The sequence below is a fragment of the Ovis aries genome, chromosome 2, assembly GCF_016772045.2.
Source record: "Ovis aries strain OAR_USU_Benz2616 breed Rambouillet chromosome 2, ARS-UI_Ramb_v3.0, whole genome shotgun sequence".
Classification (NCBI taxonomy): domain Eukaryota; kingdom Metazoa; phylum Chordata; class Mammalia; order Artiodactyla; family Bovidae; genus Ovis; species Ovis aries.
The window spans coordinates 158,089,933-158,110,816 of record NC_056055.1 but is presented as its reverse complement, the minus strand read 5'-3'; the positions used below and the strand labels follow the sequence as shown (position 1 = coordinate 158,110,816).

The 20,884-nt window shown below is 38.5% G+C and overlaps 1 protein-coding gene across 25 annotated transcripts in view; it reads left to right on the top strand.

The window, feature by feature from the left end:
* The first annotated feature begins 551 nt into the window (after positions 1–551).
* RIF1 (replication timing regulatory factor 1) overlaps positions 552–20,884 on the top strand; it is a 62,822-nt gene continuing 42,489 nt past the window's right edge. For 11 of the 25 annotated variants that reach the window (XM_060409968.1, XM_060409972.1, XM_042243898.1 and 8 more), the window contains exons 1-12: positions 552–604; positions 1,016–1,168; positions 2,123–2,201; positions 5,630–5,726; positions 7,186–7,313; positions 7,401–7,495; positions 8,509–8,698; positions 10,464–10,556; positions 13,261–13,399; positions 15,332–15,483; positions 19,788–19,902; positions 20,626–20,796. In XM_060409968.1, the coding sequence (XP_060265951.1) occupies positions 1,065–1,168; positions 2,123–2,201; positions 5,630–5,726; positions 7,186–7,313; positions 7,401–7,495; positions 8,509–8,698; positions 10,464–10,556; positions 13,261–13,399; positions 15,332–15,483; positions 19,788–19,902; positions 20,626–20,796 (1,363 nt within the window). In that variant the 5' untranslated portion in view covers positions 552–604; positions 1,016–1,064. Of the gene's footprint in view, positions 672–1,015; positions 1,169–2,122; positions 2,202–5,629; positions 5,727–7,185; positions 7,314–7,400; positions 7,496–8,508; positions 8,699–10,463; positions 10,557–13,260; positions 13,400–15,331; positions 15,484–19,787; positions 19,903–20,625; positions 20,797–20,884 lie in introns of all 25 variants that reach the window. The other 14 variants (XM_060409969.1, XM_060409973.1, XM_060409967.1 and 11 more) reach the window with 3 other exon arrangements.

The following is a 20,884-nucleotide window of genomic DNA, read 5'->3' as shown; positions in this document are numbered from 1 at the left end:
TTGCTGCTGCTGCACTGTACACTTAAAACATGAGAGCCTCTGGCCTCTTCAACGTTTTCTCACTTAGCTTTCACCTGAAATCGGTACTATTATCATCCATATTGTACACAGGAGGAAGTTGAGGCATAAAAAAGTTGATTAACTTGCCAAGGTAACGCGGAACTAGGGTTGGAATCTAGACGAACCTAAACGCTGCTGGTAAATATCACAGTACAGTTATCTCCTGTCGTTAAATGATTTGTTGCTAATACTTCAACAAATACTGGACTTGCAGTTTGAAGATCCACTAAATTTAGTCTGGTGAACTTGGCGATCCGCTTACATTTTGAATTTCAAGTCTCTAGAAGGTAAAATTTGGGTCCAACCTCCTTCTCCATCCCACAAGGTGACCTGAGGGGTAGGGAGGGACAACAGGCGGGGAAGGGAGGGACAACAGGCGGGGAAGGGAGGCGATCGATGATTTGGGCACTCCGCCCCCTGTTGGATTGGCTCGAGCCTCTCCCGCTAGGCCTGTTTTACTCCCGCGCGCTCCGGGGCCCGCCCCCGCCGCCATCTTGGTCGAGGACCGAGCGGGCCGCACGCGGGAGTAAACAGCCCGAACCGGGTAAGTGGAGCTGTGGCCACGTCCGGGTGCTGCAGGGCAGCGGCGGAGACGACGCAGGCCTATCCTCGTACGTCGGGGTGAATGCTGGGGTTTCAGTGCCAGGCTGCGGGGAACCTTCAGCCTGGTCAATCTCCGCCCCCTCGCGGCGAGACGCTTCGTTCCCCGGGCTTCTCCCGCCCCCCGCTGGTCTCCTCCCCCTGTTGAAAGCTGCCCGGGAAAGTGGTGGCGGGAGCGGGTCGGGACCGGAGCGCAGCGTGGCTCTGGGTGCGTGTTGCGGCGCTCAGGGGAAGGTTAGGCCTTTGGCTTTGTGCGCCAGAGGCCCCGGTGTGGACGCGGTGGGGCTGTGAGCCCGCGGCGGGAGCGCGGGTCTGGGACCCGGACTAACGCCGGGCCGCCCGGGTCGGTTTCCAGCGGTCACCGAATTGTCTGCTCTTCCGGTCCGGGCCTCAGGGTGGCCGACATGACGGCCGCGGATCAGAGCCCCCTGGCACCGCTGTTGGAGACTTTGGAAGACCCTTCCGCCTCCCTTGGAGAGCAGACCGACGCTTACCTGACCCTGACCAGGTGAGGCCTGTTGGGGGTGGGGCACCCTGGGGGGTCGTGGGGGGAAGACAGTCTGGGTGCTGCACGCCGAACGAGTTTGTGTATTCAAGAAGCCTGGGAGCTGGCGGGGGGACGCCGGCGTCGCTGGTGAGGCGAGGTGGGGTGGGGGGTGCGTGCTGGGTGACATTCCGGGGTGCAGGTGCTGCAGCCCTTCAACGGTGTCTGTTTGGAATGAGGAAGCCTGCACGTGTGTCTTGTAAGAGGAGGATTAAGAAAAGTTTGGGAGGGATTTGGCCAGAGAAGTGGTTTTTCAGTGTAAGCCACCTGTATTTCGGGACAGTGGGGAAACCCGGAATTGGTTTTTTAATATAGAGCAATAACTCGAGTTTTATTTAACCGCAAGTGCTTCACACTATTTTCTCCCCTGCAGACTATTTTTCCGAGTTATCTGTCGGTTGTTTGGAAATCGATACAAAACGATAAGTGTTTAGTAAGTTTTAGTAAATTTGTAACTAGCGATAGGTTTCCTTGTTTCTTCTTCACCTAGTGAAGCTGTCAAAACGTGTACTGTGTGGATGCCCAAGTTATTCTGAGGCTTATTCACGTTTAGTTGTTGTTTAGTCGCTAAGTTGTGTCGAACTCTTTGCGACCCCATGGACTGTAGCCCACTCTATCCATGGGATTTTCCAGTCAGGAATACCGGAGTGTGTTGTCATTTCCTTCTCCAGGGAATCTTCCCGAGCCAGGGATCGAACCCACGTCTCCTGCATTGGCAGGCAGATTCTTTACTGCTGAGCCATCAGGGAAGCTTCACTTATTTCAGATGTGTATCATATTAAATATTCCTAAGTATCTTAAGTACTGGATCAATTTGCCAATGTTCTAACATGATGTTTAAAAAGATTGTGCAGGTATTTCATAGTTCATTTTTGTGTCTGCCAATTGCATAAACTTAATGTTCTTTCTGCTTTTAAGTCGTATGACTGGAGAAGATGGAAAAGAAATCATTACAGAAATTGAGAAAAAACTTCCTCAGCTATTTAAAGTTTTAAAGGTACATATCTTTGTTGTAAATAGTAAATAGTTTTTTTTTACTTTGGGGGGGTAAGATTTTGCTAACTAACTCAAAAACTTTGACTCTAACATAAAATAACAGCAGGGTTATTATAGTACTATTTGAGGACTTGCAATGTATCAAGTGATGTCTAATTTTCTTGTTTTCTCTTACGTAATCCTCCCTGTCCAGCTGAGGCTCCTCTTTAATCCGCGCTTTGCAGAAGAAATTAGTTCAACGCGTGTAAATTTAGTTGTGGTGACCACTTGAGTCCAAAACTTTCACTCTTAATATAACAGTGCTTCTAAATGGTTCTATAGTTTTGTCTTTGATCTACTGTGTTGGTAACATTCATTGTTTTATCTTCACTCACCCATATTTCTGCTATTCTTACTTGGTTAAAAAACAGTTATTATGCTTATCTTGTTTGCTTGTTTATAGGGAGGTTGTGTAGTTTAGCATCAAACTGAGGACATATATTCTTGTCCTAAATTTCCTTGTTTTTGGAATGAACAGGTTGAACTAAATCTCCAAAGTCCCTTTGAGTTGTTATTTTTATAACCCTGTTTTTGTGCTTCTATGTGGAAGTACTCTAAAGATGTTTATTGCACACTTAAACATTGTTTTTGACTAAATAATTGAGGCACTGGGGATACTGCCTTGCCTAACCTTAAATATTCTTATAGCTTTCAGTTCTTTTTGTTCATATAAGCAGGAACTTTACTGTGTAATAGTTCAAGACTTATCAGTAAGTAAGCAGTGTTAACGGTATTATCCCATTTTTCTTTGTCATTTTCACATTTCAGTACTGTTTGATGTGATGACGACATGTATCATCTATTTGGTATTTGAGAGTATGTAGGATCGGGAAGTCATTTACATGCAATTTGAATCAAGTTGCATTGTTTGTAAATAGAGTTGGTAACTAAAATGCCTGATGAATAATTATTTAGAAGCCTGTGGGTGGTTAATGATAGGATGATCAAAAGTTGATCGCACATATGCTAGCTGCTATTTAGGAGATACAGTATTAGCTCTCATAGTCTTCAGTGTGTAAGACTTCATCTATTTGTGATTATCTGAACTGATTGCCTTAATCTCCCATGTATCTCAGGGTTTAGTATTTTGGATGTTTGGTTTGATTAATTATAAAATGGGTGCTCCAAGGAAGTGTCTGTTCTTATATATGACTGCTAACATTTACCATTCTTCCTGGTCAAGCATAGCAAATAGTTGAGGATTTCTTGGATATCTGATTTTAGAAGCAATGGGGAGACTTACGGGGTCACACAGAGTCGGACACGACTGAAGTGACTTAGCAGTAGCAGCAGCAGAGATACATTAGTTTGGAATAGGAAGTGGTACCAAGAAAGATGCAAGGCTACAAGTAAATGTAGGGTTAGGAACAAATGGCAAGACTATGACAGGTTTGAGATTTTATAGCTTTTACATGCAGAATATGGGGTTGGGCTTTGAATTCCAAATGGTCGTGGATTCAGAGTCTTCTCTGAAGTATTGAGATGATGTTTAAAGCCTGTTGCACTTTAGCTACTTAGTGAACGTTACTTCTAACTCCTTCCCTCTCTGTTAGAGGGGGTGTTCCACTCTATAGCTGAATGTCAGCTTTGCCTTGGAATCCTTGCTTACGTTATGTAAGTTTTGCACCTACTTTTACTTCCTATCTAGTGTCTTCACCATCTTCCATTTGTAGCCCCCCCCTCTTTTTTTTTTTTGCTTTCAGGTGTGCAGAGATGTTCTTTTTTTTTTTTTTTAAGGAAAATTTGTAGCTGATCTCCACATAGTTTCCCTCTTTCTTTGTCAAGCTATATCCATGGTCTCTTAATCTTCAGTTCAGTCCAGTCCCTCAGTCGTGTCCGACTCTGCGACCCCATGAATCGCAGGATGCCTGGCCTCACTGTTCATCACCAACTCCCGGAGTTCACTCAGACTCACATCCATCGAGTCAGTGATCGAGTCAGTGATGCCATCCAGCCATCTCATCCTCTGTCGTCCCCTTCTCCTCCTGCCTCCAATCCCTCCCAGCATCAGAGTCTTTTCCAATGAGTCAGCTCTTCGCATCAGGTGGCCAAAGTATTGGAGTTTCAGCTTTAGCATCATAACTTCAAAGGACACCCAGGGCTGATCTCCTTTAGAATGGACTGGTTGGATCTCCTTGCAGTCCAAGGGACTCTCAAGAGTCTTCTCCAACACCACAGTTCAAAAGCATCAATTCTTCGGCGCTCAGCCTTCCTCACAGTCCAACTCTCACATCCATACATGACCACAGGAAAAACCATAGCCTTGACTAGTCGGACCTTAGTCGGCAAAGTAATGTCTCTGCAACATGTATACTATCATGTAAGAATTGAATCGCCAGTCTGTCTGACGCAGGATACAGCATGCTTGGGGCTGGTGCATGGGGATGACCCAGAGAGATGTTATGGGGAGGGAGGTGGGAGGGGGTTCATTTTTGGGAATGCATGTAAGAATTAAAGATTTTAAAAATAAAAAAATAAAATAAATTAAAAAAAAGAAAAGAAAAATGAATATGCTATCTAGGTTGGTCATAACTTTTCCAAGGAGTAAGCGTCTTTTAATTTCATGGCTGCAGTCGCCATCTGCAGTGATTTGGGAGCCCCCAAAAATAAAGTCTGACACTGTTTCTACTATTTCCCCATCTATTTCCCATGAGGTGATGGGACCAGATGCCATGATCTTCGTTTTTCTGAATGTTGAGCTTTAAGCCAGCTTTTTCACTCTCCTCTTTCACTTTCATCAAGAGGCTTTTTAGTTCCTCTTCACTTTCTGCCATAAGGGTGGTGTCATCTGCATATCTGTGGTTATTGATATTTCTCTCGGCAGTTTTGATTCCAGCTTGTGTTTCTTCCAGCCCAGCGTTTCTCATGATGTACTCTGCACATAAGTTAAATAAGCAGGGTGACAATATACAGCCTTGATGTCCTCCTTTTCCTATTTGGAACCAGTCTGTTGTTCCATGTCCAGTTCTAACTGTTGCTTCCTGACCTTTATATAGGTTTCTCAAGAGGCAGGTCAGGTGGTCTGGTATTCCCATCTCTTGAAGAATTTTCCACAGTCTATTGTGATCCACACAGTCAAAGGCATTGGCATAGTCAGTAAAGCAGGAATAGATGTTTTTCTGGAACTCTCTTGCTTTTTCTATGATCCAGCGGATGTTGGCAATTTGATCCTCTGGTTCCTCTGCCTTTTCTAAAACCAGCTTGAACATCTGGAAGTTCACAGTTCATGTATTGCTGAAGCCTGGCTTCTTAATCTTACTCCCTTTTAATCTATTCAAGGATTTGCTGATTTTTGCCTTTAAAATATAATTTTGTTTTTAATCAACTTTTCCATCTAAAAGTTCATTTGCAGTTGTACTTATTTGTAAAAATGTGGTTTCGTTTTTGTAGGCTCACATTGCCAGTCAAAACTCAGAGCTCAGTAGTGCTGCTCTACAGGCCTTGGGGTTTTGCTTATATAATCCCAAAATTGCCTCTGGATTGTCAGGTAAGTTTGTTGTGATGGAATGTTTTTAGAGTTTATAGTTTGATATTGTGAAAAGTACTGTTACTTCTCAATTTCACAACCTGTAATTTAGGGTTTGCTTTTGAGAATGAGTCTGTAGATTATATCATTGTAGTAAAGTTTCTTAGACATAGCTCTAGCTTTGATAACTATAAAATTTGTTCTAGAAGAAAATACAGTAAGCCTATTTTAAAATGTTGAGAAAACCATCTTTTATAATAAACATACCTGCTTTGGAAGTTTATAATTAGATGGAATTAATTTTGGGAGATTGGATGGGTCATTTATTTTATACAAGCATGTGTTAAGGAATTTGCTATTAGAAAAGTTCTTTTACGTAGTGGTAAATTAGATAATTTGGAGCTAAAAGTGTTAATGAAAGCACCGTATCTGATGCTCTTTTGAGTTTTCTAGTATCCTTGACCCTCTGCATCCTTGGATGCAGAACTCATGGATATGGAGATCTCAGTACTACACCATTTCATGTAAGGGACTTGAGCATCTCCTGGTGTTTTGTATTCCTGAGGGGAAGTCCTAGAACCAATTCCCCATGGATATCTGGGGAGGACTGTAATCCTAATTGTTGCTCTATAAGTAGCTTCTCATAGGTATGGGGATGACCTTTAGAGATGGATAATTAGGAATAGGGAATAAAGATATCAGAGAGTTGTTACCATCTTTTTTTCTGAGGGAAAAGTTTTCACTTATTTAATATATAGAAATGTTAGCAATCTGAAGTAGGAGTTGTTCATTTTGTAGCAGAGATACAGGATTTATAATATCTTGCCAAAAATTGACTCATACGTTCAAACCTAATCAGTCAGTTTAGTCGCTCAGTCGTGTCCGACTCTTCACCATCCCATGGACTGCAGCATGCCAAGCTTCCCTGTTCATCACCAACTCTCAGAGCTTGCTCAAACTCATGTCCATCAAGTGGGTGATGCCATCCAGCCATCTCATCCTCTGTCATCCCCTTCTCCTGCCTTCAGTCTTTCATAGCATCAGGGTCTCTTCAAATGAGTCAGTTCTTCACATCAGGTGGGCGAAGGGTTGGAGTTTCAGCTTCAGCATCAGTCCTTCCAATGAATATTCAGGACTGATTTCCTTTAGAATTGACTGGTTTGATCTCTTTGCAGACCAAGGGACTCTTAAGAGTCTTCCCCAACACCACAGTTTGAAAGCATCAAATCTAATAATAAGATCGTAAAGAAATATTTTAGTTGAAAAATTATTGATTTCAAGTCTACCATCTGTTTTCGCTGAGTATACCTTCTCTCTGACCAGAATTTTGTGTTTTGGGGAAAAGTTTGATTATTAGCATAAGTTTTCTGGTCCTTTTCTCTGGATATGCATTTAATTTTAATGATAATGATTTTTATCTATTAGGGATTTTAAAGGATATAAAAGATTCTGCATAATTGTTTTTCTGCTTGTTTTTCAGAGATAAATATTCAAGAACTGCTTTCAAAACTGAATGATATTGTTAAAAGTTCAGATAAAAATGTTCGTACTAGGGCACTTTGGGTGATATCCAAGCAGACGTTTCCCACTGAAGTTGTTGGCAAAGTCGTGAGTATAGTTTTTGTATATGTCGTCTTAACTACATGCCAGTTAAAAAATACAGGCTTACTCGGTTTATTTGTTTCTGTCTTTCAGGTATCTAGTATAATTGACTCATTAGAAATAGTATTTAATAGAGGAGAGATGCATTCTGCTGTTGTGGATTATGAAGCATTAAATGTCATTATAAGGTATGAGTTTGGATACTATGTAAATTAGAATAGTTTCAGTAATTTAGAATTAAAGGAGTAATCTTTTGGGACTTGAAATTGAGTTAGACATATGAAAGAAGGAAATATCTTCTTCTAGACTAAAATTCTCAATAGGAAGAGGAAAGTAAATGTGCATTAAGTTACTAGGTTTCTTTATTTTTACTGAAATACTCTTAAAAATATCTCTGTTAAAGCTTTTGCAAAAGTTTAAAAAATAGAGACTTCTAAGTTGGCTATAGCAGGTAATTTGAAAGTGAAAGTGTTAGTCACTGAGTCGTGTCTGACTCTTTGTGACCATATGGACTGTCCATCCATTGGATTCTCCAGGCAAGAATACTGGAGTGGGTTGCCATCCCCCTCGCCAGGAGATCTTCCTGACCAGGGGGATGGAACCTGGGTCTCCTGCATTGCAGGCAGATTCTTTACCATCTAAGCCACCAGGGAACCCGGTAGCAGGTATTTAGGAAAGCATGAAAACAATTTCTAACAGCGGATGAGGAGAACAGGAAAATCTTCTATCTTCTTCCTACCCATCCTTGCTTTTCACAGTGGATATGCTGACAACACAAACTACTGATGTGCTTTGTCTTAACTTGTTTTTCATTCTTTAGTTGAACCTGTTCTTTAGTTGTTGAGCTATATGCTTTAACTAGTATTCTGATGCCCTGATTGATGTTCACAGTATATCATGGTTCTCTAGCTGGTCTCTCCTGTAAGAATATAATTTGTGTAAAAATAATTATTAAAGTTTTTTAATCTGAAGAAAGATGATATGTTTTCATTATTTGAAAAATTTATTAAAATAGGGAAGTCTACAAATTGTTATGTTAGATCTATTTTTGTGTGTGTGTATTGTAGATAATACTCTAAAATAAATGGACCATATTGTGCATATTTCTGTGTACTGTTTACTTTCCTGGTAGTTTAGACAAAAAGGTAGTTTAGAAATAAAACTACTTAAACTAATTTAGTCATTGATTTCTCTATTACAGACTAATTGAGCAAGCCCCAGTTCAAATGGGAGAAGAGTCAATTAGGTGGGCAAAATTGGTCATACCTTTACTGGTTCATTCAGCCCAAAAAGTACATTTGCGGGGAGCCACTGCTCTAGAGATGGGAATGCCTTTGTTGCTTCAGAAACAACAAGAAATAGCATCTATCACAGAGCAGCTTATGACTACCGTAAGTAATACTTTTTTGGATGTTGCACTGTGAGGTTTTGCACCAAGCATAGGACTCATATTGATGTAATTGCGCTATGATCTAGGAAGTTCCTCTTTGAATTAAATTTAAGAATTGCTTGAATTAATGTCACCCACTTCTAATTACGGTAAGGAAAGGAGCTGTCTATTCAGCGTTAACTGCAATCCAGGCATTTTATTTCATCCCCAAAGGATGAAGAAATTGCATTTTTGGAAAAGGGAGAGCATTATCTGATTCATCACTTTCTGGATTGTTACAGCATAATCCCAGGAGCTACAGATTTAAGGCATAAAAGTGCATGTAGTGTGTGCAATTCCCTAAAGTTATTATTTGCCCAAATTTTCAGGTTTTTCAGCCTTTCTTGTAATATTTATTGGGTACCTGTTATATACTGGACATTGGTTTAGGTACTGTGTATATAGCAGTGAAGAAAAGCAGTTTGTTTTGGAGCTTATTTTCTAGTGGGAGCAATAATAAAATATGTAGTACATTTAGGAAAGAGATTATGGGAAACAGTGGGGACTGGATGAAAGTGCTTTCCAAGAGGAAAGGTGATGTGGTCAGGGAAGGAAAAAGAATAGGTGATTTGAAGGTGTAATAGGAGTTAGTTAATTGAATGATAAGGAGTAAACTTATGCAAGTTAGGAGGAACCATGGAAGCAAAAGGCATTGTTCTGATGTGCTAGGTTGTGTTCATCAAACACTGGGCAGTATGATAAAGTGAATGAGGGTGAGAGGGTAGAAGGTGATGTCAGAAACAGGGCCAACCCACACAGGACCTTGTAGACCATTGTAAGCACTTGGCTTCTGTTGTTTTATTGCTTGGTTTTAAAGCATCTGGATTACATCGAAAACCATATTTGAAGGTTTTGAGTCTATGAGTGATACATGTACAAACTTGGCTTTTAAGGGGATCCCTCTGCCTATGTTGAAAAAATTTCCAGGCAGGGGTTGCATAGGAGCAGGGAACCTAGCTGGGAGGTAGTACAGTAATCCAGGCAGAGGGGCAGATGCCACATTCTAAAACCTGGGGTTTTGTTTGTTTCGTTTTTTAAAATTCAGGGTTCCTCATGGTAATGCCTGAGCTGAAAGTTACTCCAATGTGTTTGTGAGATTTTTAACTGATAAATTTATTAATTTTTTAAGAGCTAATATAGACAGTCCTTGAACAGCTCCAGTTTAACCTCTGTATAATTTATAATTGACCCTGTGTATTTGTGGTTCCTCTGCGCCTTTGGATTCAACCAACCACAGACTGTAGTACTGTGGTATTTAGTGCTGAAAAATACCCAAGTGTAAGTGAACCACACAGTTAACAAACTTTATTCAAGCGTCCATTGTGTAAAATTCTTAATAATAAATGTGAACTCAAATTTTATCAGATGTATTACCCATGAAGCTATTAATGTATTTTTTAAGTTAATAGAGAAATCAAAACATTATCATTTGAACTCTGATGATATGCATGCTGAAGTTTTTAGAGCAAAGTATATTGGTGGGGGAAAAGAAAGCTATATTAATGGATGGAAGAATGGCCCGATAGGTGATAAGACAAGCATAGTAAAATGTTAGTGGTCTTTATACTTGGACATTTACTATAAACTGCCAGCATTGCTGTATGTGTGAAACTTCTTGATAAAATTTTGGGAAAAGTTACTTGGCTGAGACAATCAATTTAATACTGCATTCTTTTCAGGAGTCTTTTGGTAAATATTTTCGCGCTTTTTTTTTTTTTTTTTCCCAGAAATTACTTTCAGAACTCCAGAAACTGTTTATGAGTAAAAATGAGACTTACGTGTTAAAATTATGGCCTTTATTTGTCAAACTTCTTGGGAAGGTAAGTTCACTGTTAAGGTTTTTATACACACCGGACCTTTTATTTTCTTAACTTTCCGTAGTATAGTTGATCCTCATTATTCATGCGTGCCATATATATCAAAATTGACCTACTTATTAAAATTTATTTGTAAACCCAGTGTCAGTATGTGGGCTGCTTTTGCAGTCAATTGTAGACATGTAGAGTGGCAACAAATTTGAGTCTTACATGGAAGCATGCATGTTCCAGTCTGAGGTTGAGCCAGGGTTATTTCTGCTTTTTTGCTTTAATTCTTAATGTCCTTTAGACAGATATCCATTTCATGATACATTTGGGGCCACATTTTTCATGTTTTGCACTTTTTCTTGGAGATTTCAGTTTTAAATCGCCCCCAAGTGTAGTGCTGAAGTGCTGTCTGGTTGCTAAGCAGAGGAAGTCTGTTGTGTGCCTTAGGAGAAAAGGCGTGAGTTATAGCGCTGTCTGCTGTGAGCTCAATGTTAGTGAATCAAACTGTGCATATTAAATAAGTTGTCTTTAAACCAAACATACATGAGGCAAGATTGTGTGTCAGATGGTTGATGAAAATGTGATCAGAGGCTTATAGGAACCTAATCCTGCATTTTCCTTAGAAGCCATGGCACAGAATTTGCTAATACAGTATCAAGGCAACTTGATAGAACATACCTATGAATAATGAGAATTGACTGTATATTCTTTCTTTAAGCCTTGTTTTGAGGGGGGAAGTTGTGTTTTTTTTTTTATTGTGAGAAGCATAATATTTATCATAACCATCCTAAGGTATACAGTTTAGTGATATTAAAAGCATTTACAGTTGTGTAAACATCACCACTGTCTATACCCAGAACTTTTTTGCCATCCCCAACAAAAACTGTACATGTTAAATAAGCAGTGGCTCCCTCTGCCCCCCTTCCTGCAGCCCCTCATAACCTCTATTCTGTTTTCTCTCCAGTTTTCTCTCTGTGATATAAAGGTTCCATTTTGAGTTTATTTTTGTATGTAGAATAAGATGAGGATCCAGCTTCATTTTCTTGCAGGTGAATACTCCAAGCACCATTTGTTAAAAAGACTGTTCTTATTGAGTGGTCTTGGTAATCTTGGTAATTCTTACTGGTAATCAGTTAACAGTATTTGTGAGAGTGTTTTTGAAATCCCTATTCCATTGGTCTATTATGTTTCTCCTTAAACCATTACCATAGCTTTATTTTTGGTGGCTGCATCATGTGGCATGAGAGATCTTAATTCCCCAATCAGGGGTCAAACTCATGCCCACTGGTTTGGAAGCATGGTGTCCTAAACACTGGACCGCCAGGGAAGTCCTCACTACCATACGCTTTAATTACTGTAGTGTTGTAGTAGGTTTGGAAGTCAAGGGAGTTAGTCTTCCAACTTCATAATGTTTTTTTTCCAAAGTTGTTTTGGCTAAATGGGATTCTTAAATAATGAATTTTTGAGGGTAAGCTTTTATTTCTCAGCTGGAAAAGGCCTTTGGAATTTTGATAGAAATTGCATTGGACTTGTAGATTACTTTGGATAATATTGCTATTACAATGATATTAAATCTTCCTGTTCATGAACACGGAATGGTTTTCCATTTATTTAGGTCTTTTCAAATTTCAACAGTACTTTGTAGCCTTTAGATTAAGTCTTTCATCTCTGATTAAATGTATTTTTCCTATTCCATTTTTTTTATTATTTTTTCTTTTTTTAAAACCATTCCCATGAACTTTTATTTTTCTGGTGCACCAGCTGCATGCATCCTGGTCATAGAGGTGATTCATTCATGATAGTCATGGGTCAAATCATCCCCACTGGTTTCTGGAAGCATGGTGTCCTAAACACTCTTCCGCCAGTGTTAGTATAGTCCTCACTTCACTCAGTACGCTTTCAATTCATCAGAACTGTTCAAATGTTGTAGTAGGGAAGTCTTATCCATTCATCTGGAGTTAGTCTTCCAACAGTTCATGAATTGTTGTTCTTTCAATTTGTTTTGGTGTAAAATGGGATTGCTTAAAATAATGAATTTTTTGAGGGTATAGGCTGTTAGTTTTCCCACCAACAGTGTAGGAGGCCTTTTCTCCATTTTGATAGATTTCGCATTGGACTTGTAGTTACTTTGGGTTTTATTTGCATTTCTAATAATGATGATTTGAATCTTTTCTGTGTCATGAATGTCTTCGGAATGGTTCTTCCATTTTTTTAGGTCTTTTTCTGGATTGAGCTGCAGAAGTTGCTTGTATATTTTAGATTAAGTCTTTCATCTCTGATTAAATGTATTTCTAAGTATTCTTTTAGGTGCTGTTATAAATGGAATTGCTTTCCTAATTTGCTTTTTAGACTGTTCATTGCTTTTGTGTAGAAACAACTGATTTTTGTGTGTTGGTCTAGTACTCTGTATAGAGAGCCTGGCAAGCTGCAGTCGTAAAAGAATCAAACGAGACTTAGCGACTAAACAACAGCTTGTACCCTGCAACATTGCTGAAAGTATTCTATTAGCTCTAGTGGCTTTCTTAACAGTTTTCGTGAATTTCTAAGCCAGTTTTTTATTTATATTCCATTCAGATTATATGTGGAATATAATCACTTGTGACTGTTAATGTTCTATCCTGTGTATTTTTTATTGGAATACATTAGACAAATGAATGTTAATAGTGCCTATAATTGTTTCAGGCAAGTAAAAAACTTCCTAATGATTTTTCCTTTTTAGACCTTGCATCGAAGTGGGAGTTTCATTAATTCTCTATTACAGCTGGAAGAACTGGGATTTCGTAGTGGAGCACCCATGATTAAAAAAATAGCTTTTATTGCTTGGAAGAGTTTAATAGATAATTTTGCTTTAAATCCAGGTAAGTAATATTTTAAGACTGATTTTTGTTATGAGTTTTACTTAAGCAAGATGAAAAAGCTTTTATGATCTCTTTTTTTTTACTTAATACTGAATATTTATCTATCATTGAGTATTTTAGGGGAATAAATTTGTAGCTAACAATAGAATTTGTAAAGGCCAGGCATTATTGAAAATCATAGGTATAAAATTTACACTATTTCAAAAACTGAACAAAGTGACATGCCATTTGTGGTTTTCTTAGTACATTCCAGCACTTACTTGAGCACTTATGTGCTTCTCAGTTATCATAATAGACTTCAGATGGTAAGTATTAACACTTCCAGAGCGATTAAGTATTATCAAAAGTCACAAAACGAGTAAACTATAGCAAACAGTTGTGATTGCTGTGGAATACAGGTATCAGTGACAGAGAAATTTTTTTTCGGGACCTTTAAGAATAGCACCTAATAGTGGGTTAACATTAATATATAGGAGTGATTCCTTTTGATGTTTCTTACCCTTATCTTTTTATTGTCCACTGAAAGTGTTTAATATATGTATGAGAAAGTATTTTTCCCGTAAGTGAGAAGTATGAGTCTGCCGATGTAACTGTAGTTAATCTTGGATATAATTGATAGTTTATAAGATATGCTAAGTAATGTTGATTTCATCCTGTTTTCCCTTGCAAAGGCCATTAATAATTCTTGCTCCCTTTGAAAATGTGCATTATATGCATTAACTACAACTACTTTTATTGAAAATATTGGCAGGCATATATTTTAATTGGAAATGTCACCTTTGTTGATGAGCTTTCAGTGTGAGGTATTGTATTTTTGAGGATTAACTCTACTGAAATTATAGATCTTTGAGTTAAAGAATAAAATGGCAGTGGCTTAAAGAAGATCAATAAAATGCTATCTGATTTGAAATAGGTCAAGATCTAGAGAGTCTGACTGATACTGTGTATTTATGAACTCATTAAGGAATCAGATGCTTGTCTTTCTCTTATCATTGTCAATATGCCTTTGTTGCAGCCTATAGGAAGGAGGGAAGGCAGAAGGGGCAAAAATGAACTTCTTCCTGGAGAGTCAACAATCTATAAACAGCGTTTCAGAAATTCCACATAGACTTCTGCTTAAATCTCACTGGGAGAGTGGCTAAATGGGAGCCTAGTTAAAGTAGTCCAAAAGTAGACACCTAATTCTAAATAAATGTGAATATTTAGATTTCCTAAGTCTCATGGCACCAACAGTTAAAATGTTTGACAAAAGAAATAACTAGTAGATTTTTTGAGATTTCCCTAGTGGTCTAGGGATTAAGACTTTGCCTTGCAGTGCAGGAGATGCAGGTTTGATCCCTGGCGGGGAGCTAAGATGCCACATGCCTCGTGGCCAAAAAACAAACCCAAACATAGAAGCAGTGCTGTAAAAAAAAATTTCAATAAAAACTGAAAAAACTAATAGAAATTTTAAATGACAGCCTTTTATGAGGTTAAAAAATATGCTCTATTTTGTGATCTGTAAAATGGGGATAATGAGAATACTCAAGCAGTTAGAGTTACTGAACATTTTAGCCTTTAGGCTGGGCAGTTTGTTGTGAAGAACTGCCCTGTGTGTCAGTGGAAGTTCAGCAGCATTCCTAGATGCAGTCCACTAGGTACCAGTAGCTCTCTCTATCCCTAGCTCCCAGTTGGAACAACAGAAATACTGCAGACATTGCTGAATGGTGGGAAAATCAGCCCTGGCGGAGGGTATCTAATAAATATTATTTTTTAATAAGTCTTAAGTATTGTGACCTAACTGTACTAGAGTTTGTCAGCATGAAAATTTTGGGGCAAATAGGAATAGCTACTGATTAAAAAATTTTTTAATTCTCGATTACATGCTGTCATTCTTAAAGTTTAATCTTTAGTTCTTTAGTGTTTTTACTTGGGTGCTTATTTTCTTTTAAGAAATACTATGTAGTGCAAAAAGACTGAAGTTGTTGATGCAGCCTTTGAGTTCTATCCACGTGAGAACAGAAACTCTAGCGCTGACAAAACTAGAAGTCTGGTGGTATTTGTTGATGAGACTAGGACCTCATCTTCCTGCTAATTTTGAACAGGTAACATTACAAGTGTTGATTATGATACTTGATGTGTATTTTTTTAATAGTATGTTCTTAAAATCCTATCAGTCTTAACTTTCAGTGCTTAGCAGACCAGCGGACCATGTTACATATAAAAAATGTTTTTCACCCTGACACAGAACTTGAGGTCATTTTCCTTAAAGGATATTCGCCAGTTGTCTGAAATGGACCTCTACAACGTTTTTAATCAGTAGACACTCATATGTCTGTTCTTATTCTAGAGGCGTTATGACAGATTTTTTTAAAGGAATTGCATATGACTTGGAATATAATTGAGAGTAGAGTCAGCATTACTGAAATAGGAATCATGTGCTACACTGGGTAGATGATACAAAGTTGGAGTAATTCTAATTTTTAAATCTCTTTCTAGGTTATGTAGTGATAACCAATCATTTAATACCCTTGCAGCTTTTCATTGTTACACATGAATGTATTCCTTGATATCCTTGCTGGCATTTAAACTTGTTATTTTGTCTAAGTAAAAAAGGGTAGCTCTGATAACTACTCTTATTTATTTTTAATTAATTTATATTTTAATAATTTTATTTTTATGCTGGATTTTTGTTGCTTTGCATGGGCTTTCTCTAGTTGCAACAAGCAAGGCTCCTCTTTGGTGTGTGGACTTTGCATTGCGGAGGCCTCTCATTGCAGAACACAGGCTCTAGACGAGTGGACTTCAGTAGTTGCAGCTCACGGGCTCTAGAGCCACAGGCTCAGTAATCGTGGTACATGGGCTCAGTTACTCCACAGCATGTGGAATCTTCCCGGACCAAGGATTGAACCCATGTCCCCTTCTTTGGGGACAGATTCTTATCTGCTCTGCCACCAGGGAAGTCCTTTATTTTTCATTAAAGTGTAGTTGATTTACATGTATTAGTTTCTGATGTACAGCAAAGTGATTTAGTTACATATTTTCATATTTTCCCTTATTACAGGATACTGAATATATTTCCCTATGCTCTACAGTAGGACCATGTAGTTTAGCCATCCTGTATTTAACAGTTTGCCTCTGCCAACCAAGTTCCCTGTCCAATCCTCCCCCACCTGCCCTCCCCCTTGGCAAACACAAGTCTGTTCTCTGTGTCTGTGAGTCTGTTTTGAAAATAAGTTCATTTGTGTCATTTTATTTCCACGTATAAGTGATACCATGTGGTATTTGTCTCTCTTTGACTTCACTTGATACGATAATGTTGGTCCATCCATGTTGCTGCAGATGCTATTATATTTCACTTTTTTTATGACTGAGCAGTAGTCTGTTGTATACATATACCATGTTTTTTAATGCATTCATCTGTTGATGGACATTTACATTGCTTCCATGTCCTAGCTGCTACTACTACTACTACTAAGTCACTTCAGTCGTGTCCAACTCTGTGAGACCCCATAGACAACAGCCCACGAGGCTCCCCCGTCCCTGGGATTCTCCAGGCAAGAACACTGGAGTGGGTTGCCATTTCCTTCTCCAGTGTATGAAAGTGAAAAGTGAAAGTGAAGTCGCTCAGTCGTGTCTGACCCTCAGCGACCCCATGGACTGCAGCTTTCCAGGCTCCTCTGTCCATGGCGTTTTCCAGGCAAGAGTACTGGAGTGGGGTGCCATTGCCTTCTCCGATGTCCTAGCTATTTATTACAAATAGTGCTGCTGTGAACATAGGGGTGCATGTGTGTTTTCAAAGTATAGTGTTTTGTCCAGATAGATGCCCAGAAATGGAGTTACTGGATCAGATGGCAACTCTGTTTTTAGTTATTTGAGGAAATTTCATACTATTTTCTATAGTGGCTGTACCAATTTACATTCTGGCTGACATTGTAGGAGGGTTCCCTTTTCTCCACACCCTCCAACATTTGTTATTTGTAGAGTTTTTAATGATGGCCATTCTGACTGATGTGAGGTGGTACCTCCTTATAGTTTTGATTTGCATTTCTCTAATGCAGTTAATGAAACTGAGCATCTTCTCATGTGCCTATAGACATGGAAAAGTGTCTGTTTAGGTCTTATGCCCATTTCAGTTGGGTTTTCATTACTGAGTTGTATGGGCTGTTCATACATATTGGAAGTTAAGCCTTGTTGATTGCATCACTTGGCAGATATTTTCTCCCATTTGGTAGATTGTCTTTTCATTTTGTTATGCCTTCCTTTACTCTACTGGGGCTTTGCTATACTGAATACGTTTAATTAGGTCCCATTTGGGGGTTTTATTTTGCTTTTATTTTTGTTGCCTTGGGAGACTGACCTAAGAAAACATTAGTATAATTTATGTCAGCAAGTATTTTGCCTGTGTTGCTTTCTAGGAATTTTATGGTGTCCTGTCTTACATTTAAGTATTTAAGCCACATTGAATTTATTTTTGTGTATGGTGTAAGGGAGTGTTCTACTTCATTGATTGTTCCGAACAGTACTTACTAAAGAGACTGTCTTTTCACTATTGTATATTCTTACTTTTCTTTGTCAAAGATTGATTGACCACAAGGTTTATTTTTGGGTTGTCTATTCTGTTCCATTGATCCATATATCTGTTCCTGTGCCAGTTATCACACTGTTTTGATTACTGTAGCTTTGTAATAGTCTGGGAAGGTTATACTCCTGTGTTATTCTTTCTCCTCAGGATTGCTTTGGCAATTCTGGGATGGTTCCGTATGGCTAATTTAATAGCAATCCCATTAAATTGCTTTGGGTAGTATGGCTATTTTAACAATATTCTTTCAGTGCAAGAGCATGGGATATCTTCTCATTTCTTTTTTTTTTTTTTTTTGTCTGTATAATTTTTAATTATTTTTGGCTGTATTGGTTCTTTATTACTTTGCTTGGGCTTTCTCTAGTTTTGAGGCGCGGTGGCTACTCTGTTGCGGTGCTGCACGGACTTCTAGTTGCGGTGGCTTCTGTTGCAGAGCATAGACCATGGCACGGGACTCGGTAGTTGGAGCACTTGAGCTCTAGAGCACAGGCTCAGTAATTGTGCGCGGACCTTCCCATTTCTTTAAATCATCTTCAGTTTCCTTTATTAATGTTTTGTAGTTCTCAGAATAAAAGAATTTTACCTCCTTGATCAAGAGTATTCCTAAGTATTTTTTTGTGTGATTTTAAAAGGGATTTTTTGCTTTCCGTTTCTGATGATATTACTGAATAGAAGTGCAGCAGATTTCTGTGTGTTCACCTGGTATCATGCATATCTTGCTGAATTCGTTTATCTTTTCTTCCTCAGGTATACTTGGGTTTTTTTTTAGCAAGTTCTTTTTAAATGCTTAATTGCTTACTATATTGAAGTTTTTAAATTTGTTAAAGCATGTTCAGTTCAGTTGCTCAGTCGTGTCCGACCCTTTGTGACCCCATGAACCGCAGCACTCCAGGCCTCCCTGTCCATCACCAACTCCCGGAGTCCACCCAAACCCCATGTCCATTGAGTCGGTGATGCCATCCAACCATCTCATCCTCCATCGTCCCCTTCTCCTCCTGCCCCCAATCTTTCCTGGCATCAGGGTCTTTTCAAATGAGTCAGCTCTTCGCATCAGGTGGCCAAAGTATTAGAGTTTCAGCTTAAAGCATGAACTAATTAAAACTGGACATTGATTGCTAAAATGTGATTGGGATCATAATTTTCCCCAATTCTACCATTCTTAGTTCCTAGTTGGCTGTGTGTGCTCAATCGCTTAGTCATGTATGACTCTCTGACCCCAGGGACTGTAACCCACCAGGCTCTTTCCATGGGTTGCCATTTCCTTTTCCAGAGGATCTTCATGACCAAGGGATTGAACCCCCATCTCTTGCTTCTCCTTCATTGCCAAGAGGATTCTTTACCACTGTACCACCAGGGATGCCCTCCTTGTAGGCTAATCTTACCCAGTTGTCCCATCCATTCCTTGGCATAATCTACTTACTGGCTAGATTTGACAGGTCTTGGAATAATCTTAGAAATGAGCTTGAAGTTGTCTTAGTTCATATTTTTTAAGGTGTTTTTTTTAAAAAGCTTAAAATGGTCTATCTGCCAGTAACATTAAAACTCAAATATATGTTATTTGTAAAAGCTCTTTATGTGTATAATTTTCCATCTGGAATGTAATACTGAAATTTATAAATAATATATGTTTAGGGCAAATATTTTTCACTTTTCCAGATTTCAGTTTCTACTTTGTGCATCAAGGCTAATAAAATTTCAACATACCGAGATAATTTATACTGCTTCTTAAGGAAATTTAACTGTATTTTGTAAGACTTTTTAAAAAATGACATTTATGCAGTTCACAGATACAGTTCCGTCTGTCTCTTTTTTTCTTAATCCCAATAGGTTTGTGTACCTCTGATTCAAAGCACAATAAGCATTGATTCTAATGCTTCACCTCAAGGGAGTTCATCTCGTGTAGCTACTCCAGGTTTAAACCCTGTGACCCCAGTACACAAAGGTAAGAGGTAGACCTACCTGCTGTTGTATTTTTTTTTTTTAAGACTTTGAATCAAGTTTTTGTTCCATGTAATTTACATAAAATCAGTCCCATAATTTTGTCTCCCATATCAAAATCGCTTTGTATTCTGTATGTATTAGGACTTCCCTGGTGACTCAGGTGGTAAAGAATCCAGTTACTGTCTACTGCTGTCATTGCTTTATTATAGTTGGATAAGACCAACTTTCTTCCATGGCATTATGTGAAGTGCATTAGATCCTTAGGTTTGTTTTTAGAATCTCAGAGTTATTATTAAAAGTAGCACGTCTATTCTGAGTCATATTTTATATTTTTAGAAATATCTGCGTATAAATATTTTAAGGGTATAGGTAAATGCCTGAGATTTATTTTCATTTAAATGGTGTATGACACTCATTTCTTTTGTGTGTAAGACTCTAATCTTGTTCTTAACCTGGTATGTTTAGTTTTGTTTTGGGGTTATAACTTCCTCGATCAGGGATCGAATCTGCACTCTGCTAGGGTACAGAGTCTAATCAGTTGGACCACTGGGGAAGTCCTTAGTAAGATTAGTATTAAGAACTCTGTTATGGGCTTTAAACAAAAACTCTTCAACTTTTATTTGAGAAACACATTATTTAGTCTTAAAGGTACATTGCACTGAAATGAAGTAAAACATATTTCAGTAACTAATCATACATAACTTAGCTGTTTTGTTTTTTGAAGGTGCTTCTCCATATGGATCTCCCATAACCCCTCGGATGAACTTGAATTCAAATTTTGGAATGGCAACAATCCCCTCTATACAACTTTTGGGGCTTGAAATGTTACTTCATTTTTTGTTGGGTCCAGAAGTTGTGAGTTTTGCTAAGCAAAACAAACTTATACTGAGCCTAGGTATTTAATTTTTTTTTAATAATTTCAATTATCAAAACAATTCAGAACACTGTTAATTGGGCTGAAGAAATTTTATGTCTTTTAATAG